At 46.6% G+C, this 9,804-nt stretch overlaps 1 protein-coding gene across 1 annotated transcript in view; it reads right to left on the bottom strand.

Moving 5' to 3' along the window:
* The window catches only part of LOC103917273 (maltase-glucoamylase, intestinal-like), a 57,456-nt gene that overhangs the window by 32,780 nt on the left and 14,872 nt on the right, over positions 1–9,804 (bottom strand). Inside the window, exons 6-7 of the mRNA XM_009324390.1 lie at positions 9,376–9,472; positions 8,195–8,307 (exon numbers count right to left, since the gene is read on the bottom strand). Coding sequence (XP_009322665.1) covers positions 8,195–8,307; positions 9,376–9,472 — 210 coding nt within the window. The remainder of the gene's footprint in view (positions 1–8,194; positions 8,308–9,375; positions 9,473–9,804) is intronic.

Here is a 9,804-nt window from a genome sequence, read left to right as displayed (position 1 = left end):
GGAATGAGGAATACAGAAATGCAAAAAGAGAGATGGAGAGAAGTTATTCTGAAACATCAGGAGAGGCTCCCAGCTCATTTACGCCACGAAGATCAGGGCACAGGTATCACACACCCATGAAATACCCTTTCCTTTCTCAGAACAGCTCACTGTACAGAATGTTTGGCTTCAAAAAAGCACTTCTCCTGGTGGACCCTTGTCCTTAGCAGAGGCTGTGAGTGACACCCACACAGGGCGTCACTTCTAAGAACACCCCAGTGGAAGACACGATGTATAAAACCCAGGCTAACATTAAATGAGGGTCTCGCTGAGGTCTCAGCCTCCACACAGTAGCACGTGCCTTCACTTATGCGGCGCACGCTGGTGGAAGCCCAGAGTGGAGCCTTGCACTGCCTGACCCGTGCCAAGTCCACAAACCCTTTGGTCAACAGCAGGCAAATGTCTGATGCTACACAGCAACGTCAGCTTTGTTAATTTCTCTTGCCACATCCAGCTGAGCTAACTCATCAAGAGTCTGATGTTTATTTGAGCTCTCTGGAGTTTTAATTATATTTACACACCACCCTGATGAAATTCAGTTACTTATGACTGTTCTTATTGCTGGCCCACAGCATTGTGTTGCCAGGCATTGACAAACCTCTTCAAGGTCAGAGTTACTGTTTGGTCCCAAAATTCTCAACTGAAACACAAGGTAATGAGTTAAATATGATTTTATAAATATTTGATTTCCACTGGCTCCATGTAATCCAGCTGTAAATTGCATAAGGAAACTCGATTGAGAGCACAGGGGAGCAAGGCATCCTGCTCTGCTTGCCCCGGTGAGAGCTGCTCTGGCAACCTGGACAAGCAGCGAGCAACCACAATGTGTCTGTTCTAGAAATAAGCTGAAATCTGGTGTTGCCTCATTAGTACACACTGGTGTTTTCTCGGGGACATCTCTTGAAATCCTTACTCCAGTTTTAAACAGTTAGATCCCACGAAATTAACCTTTGTTCAGTATTTCTAACATCCTTGCAGGCAATACATGAAAATCAAGTAGCTAGTAAGCACCCATGACTTATTAATCAGTTGCAGCTATTGAATCCCTTTGGCTAAATAACTGGCCCTCCCTTATCTCCTTGTGGATCTCCATAGTTAGGTAATTACACTAAGAAGTGAAAAAGAACAAAACTTGCACATTGGCAGCTAAACCCCATCTTTAATTAAATAAAACAAGGCACTCCTGGCACTCTATCTATTGCATTGCTAAGCTCTCTAGAGATCGCAATGCATAAAGGCACACCTTCCTATGGGATTTTCTCCAGTAAGAGTCTGACCCGGGAAAGCAATGCTGAACTTGAAATTGCTCTAAAATACGTCATGGATGCTAGAGCTGGTGGGATGTGCAAACTGCACCGGACAGAAAAAACAGATGCAGGAGAAAAGCGGGGAAAAGCAGAGGATGTTTTAATGCACCCAAGCTGGGGGAACACACAGGGTAAATTCCTTCTAAACGAGAATGGCTTGTAGACAGACAGGCGAACTTTAAGCACTAAGCATTACAAGTTTGGCTACAGAGTGTGCTTTCGCTTGTTGGGATGCTGCTATCTCACCTAAGAAAAAGCAGGAGGAGGCCAGAACAACTGGTGAGGTTAATGGTTTGAGTCCCTCCAGGAGGGATGCTCCAGCTGAACAGCACCAGCTGCCCCATATGCCTGCTACTCTCTTCACCCTCCTCAACACCTTCCTCACCTCCAACTTAGCTGGAGGCTAAGCCCTTCAGAGGAAGCAAGAGCAGCTGTCAGCAGCATGCTCCTGACACAGCTGCACTTAGCCTTCGCTGCACACTGCTGTGCCCTTGCCGGGAGAGGCCCTGGATGGATGAAGGTGGCCCCCTACCATGTAGGGGAGGCCGGTGGGCGGAGACACGCCGTTGCCACCACTGTGCAGTCTCATCTGGTTACATGTGTCATTAGTTATTTCCAGCTTGTGTGGACACACCTGATCCCCCAGACCATCTTTCAAGCTCTGCTGGGGTTTCCCGTGGAGAGCTGAATGGAGCACGATGGCTCAGGATGTTCTCCTAGACACCCTGTGAGCCGGCATCGAGGTGTCCAGCAGAGCACGGCAAGCCTCAGGGCAAGAAGTCTGCTTCTCTGTCACAACCACACTCATCCCATTAAGGATAAATTCATCTGAGGAGGCAGCAGAGCTTGTTTTAGACCAGCCAAGGCTGCAAGATGAGCTCTGTGAACCCCACCACTTTGTGCTCCTAAAGCAGATGCATATTTTGCCCTTGCTTTCTCTACTGTGAACAGTGACCTCTACAAACAAGGTTAAAAAGACAGACCAAAACAAAAGAACTCCCTAATGAAATAAAATGTTTTGTGCACAGGCTTCTTCTGTTGGACAAGAGGAAGAGGGAAAACCGGCTGATAAATATTAATCCTGTGGCCGAACGCAGAGCCCAGTGCCCTGGCAGGATGTCTGTGTGGCATCCGCTGCCTCTCCTCGAGCAGGCTGGGAAACGGGAACCACCACGGGGGTGACCAGCCTGGGCAGAGGCAGCAGGAACCACTGGGCATCCCTGCTCCGGGTCCTACGATACTCCGACTTGCTCCTGGCTGGGGAGGACAGTCAGCCCGGGACATCTCCAATACAATGTGGTTCGAGAGCTGGATGGGGATTTGCTTCTGCCCACATGTCCTATTGAGCACCCAGGTGGACGCCAGCGGGGCTGGAGGTGGAGCTGTGGCCACCGGTGTGCCAGCCAGGGTCTTTCCCAAAGGGCACGCCCCCAGTGCTGGGGTTTGCTGAGGTTCAGCTGCTCACCCTTACATGACAGTGCTGTCTCTCCTGCAGACCACAGAGCCGCCCCATGACGAGGCATTATTTCATGACAACATCCCTTAAGGAGTTTGAGATTACAGCTGAACCAACTGAAGAAAATCCACCTTGCAAGCAAGATATTAAGTTTTAAAGCAATTAGTTCCCCAGGTTCACCAGGCTGGCGCATCTATGGTGAGCTTAATTGAAATCAGCAGAACATTTGAAGAGGAAGGATGAAAACAGGGCAGCTGGGAAAACAAATGTTCTTTTTTCTAATTATGCTGCGGACTCTCTCTAATGGATCCCCCTGAAGCTTCCTGATAAAATAACTGACATATGGTACCTACTCGCAGATGGATCAGCAGAGGCAGGGATGTAATTTTGCAAACCTGAAAACTCATGTTGGATTTGATATATATTTAGGATCCAGTTAATTCATATAGATTGCATTCTGCATACAAATGATCATAAAATACAGTAGGCAGAGAAAGTCTGCTTGGCAAAATTGACTCCCATAGAATCAGAAAAGGTAAGTGAGGTATGGCAGGGGAACTGAGGGAGGAAAACATGAGAAATGCAGAAACAGCAAACATATGGGGTACCCAAACTGAGGAAAAAAAATGGGAAGATACGGTAGTGCAGAAGCAGAAAAAAAAAACAGATCCTATTTTCTGTTCCACAATTCCTCCTGCACTTGGTTCTTAAATAACTCCTGGTGTTGTTTAATAAATTCACTGTTAGTTTTTCCAGGTTTACATAACTTGGCATTAATTTTTTTTCACTTTTTTCAGATGCACCTGAGAGCTGATGAATCTAGAAGCATTTTGCAGTAAGAACAAAGTTCAGTGAAAACGTGTATCTAACAGCTAAAATCTGTGCCCAGGGAGCAGGTGATCTGTATTCACTTTCATTGTGTTGGGTTATTGGACAAATAACATTATTACTATGAGCATCAAGGATATCAGCTAAGTTATAAATGCTATATAGTAAATCAGGATCCTATTCTATTAACACTATGACCAAAGACTTTGATGTGAGAGAGACGGCGGAAGAGTATATATCATAGAGGCTGTAGAGAGAGATAAGCACCCTTTCCCGGGCTTACAAAGCAGCTGAGATCTCCAGCAATGCAGGTACAGGGGCTCAACATGAAAGATTGCTAATCTTGCACCCTAATTAGCCATATAAAATTACTCTTGAAGCTTGATATTTGCTTAAACTTCCTTTCTTTAAGGAAGAGCCGTAGGAGGAAATGATAAAAATCCAAGTGGACTAATGCTCTGGATTTAGACACAGAAATAGCGTGTTTGGATAGTCACACAATGGCTAAATTAGACAGGTGCTCCTATGGCCCAGATATCTGTATCCAGCTCATCCCCTATGGCTGAGGCAGGCAGGTGAGTGCTGTGGGCACCTAGTCAGGCAGGGGGTAACCTTCACTCAAAGTCTATGCACAGAAGCTGAACTTTGTTTTAGGAGAGCAAGAAGAAAGGCCCTGCAACTGCTAAACCATTAAGAAGATGCCCACAACCTCAGGAGTCTAAAAATTTTAAGGGCTTTCAATGCCAAGGTCTTCAAACCTTGTTCTTTGCTGCACAAACATTTATCAGCTGCTTAGTCTTTCTCGGGGGACCCATGAATTCAACTGCGAGATTCTCACTGAATCATCTGCGATAAACTGTAAGTACAAGCAAGTTCCCCACGTTACCTCTCAAATAGGAGGCTGGACTAGAGACCTCCTGAGGTCCCTTCCACCCAGAACTATGCTACGGTTCTGTAAGGAGGAAGTAAACCAGCAATTTGCTCTTAAAACAGAATTAGGAGCCATGCAGTATGCTCTCTTAAAGCTTGTCGTTGGATAATTTGTGATAAAATATCAAATTCATGGCCTTCACTCCACCCAACAGCTGTTAAATGTCCATTTGTTGAACTATAACTTTCCTAAGTGCCTTGTTATGGAGCTCATATGCTGCTGCTACACACTGTTACTCTGTCCTGAAAGGCCACCAGTGGACTTGGCAATGGTGGTTTGGTATTAGGTCTGGCTGTAGACCCTCAGCTAGACTCAGCTCAATGGCTGAGCTCTTTAGCTTATTACTGCTTTTTCCCATCCTCCTGCAAACTGAGGCGTTTGCCATAAAATGTGAAATTTGTGTTATATAACTGTTCCACACACTGGACCTCTTCTGTAGTAGGAGAAAAGTGTGTTTACAGTCAAATATATATATATATCTGTGGCAGGACCACCTCTGATGTGCCAGGAGCAGTGGTCCTTGCGGTCAGGCTCAGGGACAGGAGCGAGCAGAAGAATCGGGATGGAGATTTCTCCTTCCCGTAGCACGATGCCCAGCACATGCCCTATCGCTGCCACCACTGCTGTAGCACTGTGGTGCCACTGGCAGGATGCATCCTACGCCCCACCTCTGCTCTGCGCAAGACACAGCAGCGGGGACGGAGGCACTGGCATTCAGCCCACTGCTCCCTTCCAACTCCCTGCATCGCCCTTGGAGACCATTTAAAGCAGATTAGCCTGGGCCAGGCTGGCACCTGGCCACCATGGCTTTCGCTGCTACCTGTCCTCACCCCAAGGATGCACAGCAAGGCTGGTGGCCCCGGCAGGGCAGCCGCAATCATCCCTGATCACCATGCAAGAAGCGCCGCTCTTGGCACAGCCCGGCTGCCCCCAGCTGGCTACGAAGCAGTGGCCCTGGGCAAGAGCCTGTTGGCCACCCCTGGGTGCTGGCAGCAACCTGGAGAGGTGAATAGGGAAAGCTTGCATACTCTAGAGACCCAGTAGAAAGCTTCATTACAAAGCTGTCCTAACTCACTGGTTTGGAGGGAGCACTGAGCAGAGCAAAGGTCCTAAATCTTTCACAGAAACAAGCACGGCAGGGGCCAGGGGGGTTGCTCAGGTCTTGAAGTGGCACTGAAGGCAACAGCACAAAATGTTTGAGAAAGGTGTGGAGCACTTTGTTCTGGACACAACTCCCTTGCTCTCAACAGCCATGCACGAGCTGGCACCTGACCACCCTGACACACCACTGGGGCCACCTGCAATGGGTGGTCCCTGCAAAAAGCCCCGTGCAGTGATTTTGGGCAGATGCTTGCACAGGCGGGAGGCAGGTGCCATTCCCCCAAGAAGCTCATTGCAGCAGGGCAGCCTGGCCCCACCAGGCTCCCCTGCAGCTGGGAGCTCCCAAAACACCACTTTCCAGAGGAGACCCATGCAAACAGCCGAGAGAGCTGGGGGATGCTGCTGAGCGGTGCCTTGCAGACATTGGTCACACAGCTCCTTTCCACCCCCTCTCCTTCCCCGGGGCGTGAAAATGACCACACGGGAGAGTCCTCTCAGTATGACAGAAAATACAATTGAAGAATAAAGTCTTTTCTGTCTCCTTCACCTTCCCACATATCTTGTACATAAAAGCCAAATCATTACCCTAGAGACTAATAATATGGTAATTGTAACATTTGTGATCTGGGAATTTCAGGATGTTTACTGAGGAAGTTATTATTTCACTATGAAATTGCTACCATGCATTCTTTAAGATTCCCTAGAGAGCTGAGCACAAGCTTGAAGAATGCAGAACAGGGGATTTTTTGTCCTCGCATGTGACATGTCTAGTTAGGAGACGCCCACTGGCTCCCCTTTACCTTGTTTTCCTCATTCCAGCTCCATTTCCAGAGAGGCAGGGGTGGAAAGTGAGCTGCCAGTACCCATCAGCTGGGGAGTGAGAGCTCTCTCATTTTATTTTCAGCTGCCGGCCACCTGCTAAGTCACAGAAATGCTGCCTTCAAACACCAGCAAAAGACTTTGAAACGAAACGGGGATGGCTCTAATCTCCATCGCACTGCCACAGCGACTCCCTGAAATAGGTGCTTTCATTGCAGGGATCACAGCTGTGGCTAGGGGGAGAGTCACTTTACTTTTTCTTTCTTTCTTTGGTTTTTTTTTTGGTTTGATTGCCAATGTGTAAGTTCAAAACCCAGTTTTCTGGTTGGTCTGTGGCACCGGGGTCAGAAGTGGCTGGTTGGGAGGACGTGCAGAGGAAGCTGGAAACTTCTGAGCGACAGAGCAGTCGCTCCCCCTCCGGGACACGGAGGGGCACCAGCAGCCTCCCACCTCTTTGGGAGGCACCACCTGAACCTCTGCTTGGAAATGGAAGGTCTAGCAGAGCCCACTGCCCTGGGAAGGCTCCAGCCCTTCCAAAACAGCGGCATGAGTGAGGCTTCTTCTCCCTTCTATCACCAAAACAGAACGTGGCAATACTTCTGGGCTAAATCCTCTTTTTCCCTTCGTCCAAACCACAGTATTACTGTTCCCATTTCAGGCACTTTAAAAGAAGGCAAGCATAGGATATGGAGGCTTTAAAAAGCCAGGAAAGAAAAAATGTTTGCTGAAAATCAGAGCTCAGGCCCCTTGGTGGGATGGCAGAGAGGAAGGTAGAGCACATGCACATCTCACTGCGAGCTCTGGCTGCCCGGCTCTGGGCATGAATCCCCCTTCCCACAGTGACATGCCCCTTCTCAGCTTTGCTCCGCACTCTTTAGGCTTGGCGCTGGTTTCTTTATGTACAGAGCTTGGTTCTGAGGTGGCAATTTTCTGTGCAAGGGCCCAGTTGACGCATTGCCTGGCATTTGGTGTCCAGGAAGAACATGTTACCTGCTACTTTTTTCTGGGTGGCCCTCACTGGATAAGAATTGCACATACACTCCCAAAACAGCTATTTGCATGTGTACTCTCAGTTCTTTGGAAAACATTGGGCAATCGGAAAGCAAGTAGTTATGCTCTGTGAGACAGCAGTAAATATGGGGTTTTTCACATCTATGCTCTCCCATGCAATTACATGGGTTTTCATTATTAAAAAACAGGCTGACAGCTCCAAAATCAACAAGCAATTTCACTGGCAAATAAAGGCTTGAAGCCTTTGAAGTTCATTCAACATCTCTGAAGTCCAGCAGATGTAAAGTTCCCAAACATTCCCATCTGTGCTGTGCCTAGTTTGTTTTCTCCATCCACAATGTCAAAACACAGCTATGGTCATGCAGTGAAGACTGTAAAACTACCACAGCCCAGAGAAGAGTAAGCTTGGACAAATTTCTTTCTAATCATTGCATCCCTTTAATGCACTCCTGCTTTCAATTCTGAAATACTGCGGGGAAGGCTGGAGATGGGCATTGAACGCCCAGCCAGTCTGCTACACTCAGACCGTTCGCCGATGCTTGAGCACATGCCAGGTTGCCCATGGACCTGAAGCTACGGCTTTGTATGAACAGATCAGGACAAAGCTTTGGCTGTGCTACCTATATGTCCGATACTATCAGACACTGATGGGAGTTCGTTACAAGGTACTGCCCTGTGTGCCATATGCATGTTTCTGCTAACCTCTATGTATTGCTGAATTACGTTTTCAGGAGTCGGTCTGAGGAAGACATAGAAGTCAAGGATCCCTCCAATAGTGCGGAAAGTTAGGGATGGGTTTGGACTCAGAGAAACATCTGAAAGGAAAAAAACAGTTTCTCAGTACAAACTAGCTCTGCACTGTGCATGGGAGTGGTTCAAAGCTGCACCAGGGGAGGTTCAGACGGGACATGAGGAAGCATTTCTTTACTGAGAGGGTGGTCAAACACTGGAACAGGCTTCCTAGAGAGGTGGCCGATGCCCCAAGCCCGTCAGTGTTTAAGAGGCATTTGGACAATGCCCTTAATAACATGCTTTAACTTTTGGTCAGCCTTGAAGTGGTCAGGCAGTTGGACTAGGTGATCATTGTAGGTCCCTTCCAACTGAAATATTCTATTCTATTCTATTCTATTCTATATACATGCACGCTGGCCTCTTCTGTGCATAATGTGTCCCCAGGCAGAGGTGGCTACACAATCAAGTCACTGCCTGATGTGGGTACAATCGGATGAGCAAACAGGACCTGTATGTAGGATAGCAGTTGTCCAGCGTTTCTGTAATCTCCACTTTCAGATTGACATTGTGCAGCAATAAATCACAGAAACCCACACAGAGTAGATTGCAGAGATTCATTTGTCTCAGTTTCACTTACATAAAAAGGAACCACAAGCTTGTGTTTAGGGTTCCTGTATGCTATTTTAATCTTCTTATTGGAAGTCATTGCCTGGCAGGGGAAACTGATTTTATAGACTGAGTGAAGATTCCCCTTTTCTGAAATTATACCACTGGATTAATACAGTAAGGTGACCATGGTAACGCACAAAACTATTCTCCACAGACAGAATATAGGACTAACCTAAATTGATTTGATTCAGTTATGCCAATCCCAGAGGAAATTTCTTCCACCTTCTCTTTTCCCTGCATGTGCATCTATTTAAAAAAAAAATGAATCATATATTTTCACTGAAAACACCTTACCTTCTTAAACAGTCATTCTAACAAAAACCCTTTGAGAACTTTATAGTAATTCCTGGAACCTCAGTTATGGAACAGTCACTCATATTTGTACCACATTGAAAAAGCAATCAGTAAAACAGTTTTTTATATTTACTAATTTACCATCTTTCTATATGCAGTCCATATAGGGACTCCATATATCTTTTTACCTTGTGCATTGGAGTTCAGAAGGAGAACACCGTGGGCGTTGGAGTCGGCTTCTACACACATATAGAAAGGGTGAACTCCGTAGAGGTTAGCAAATGACTGAAACATAAACAGCACATTAGGTATGGCTTGACTTTGCTATTTTTCACCATTTTTGTCAGCTAGGTACATATGCAAAGACAAGGAAATAAATTCATTCATAGTTAGAGACTTGTTTTGAAAGGTTGGGGATTTTTCCACCTGAACTGGTGAAAATTCCTATCAAATTGATAGAAAAGAGTTGTTTTTTCTGCCTCAACACAGTGCTTCTTATTAGTCTCTCTTAGTTAAACCTTCCATATTCTGCCAAACCCTCCAAAATGGCATGGGTAAGAAATACTTTACTAGTTAAAATAGACTCATTGACCACTGACCCCAGTTTAGCCAAACAT

Source organism: Pygoscelis adeliae, unplaced genomic scaffold (assembly GCF_000699105.1).
Source record: "Pygoscelis adeliae isolate BGI_AS28 unplaced genomic scaffold, ASM69910v1 Scaffold315, whole genome shotgun sequence".
Lineage (NCBI taxonomy): Eukaryota > Metazoa > Chordata > Aves > Sphenisciformes > Spheniscidae > Pygoscelis > Pygoscelis adeliae.
This window is presented reverse-complemented; position numbering and strand designations above follow the sequence as displayed.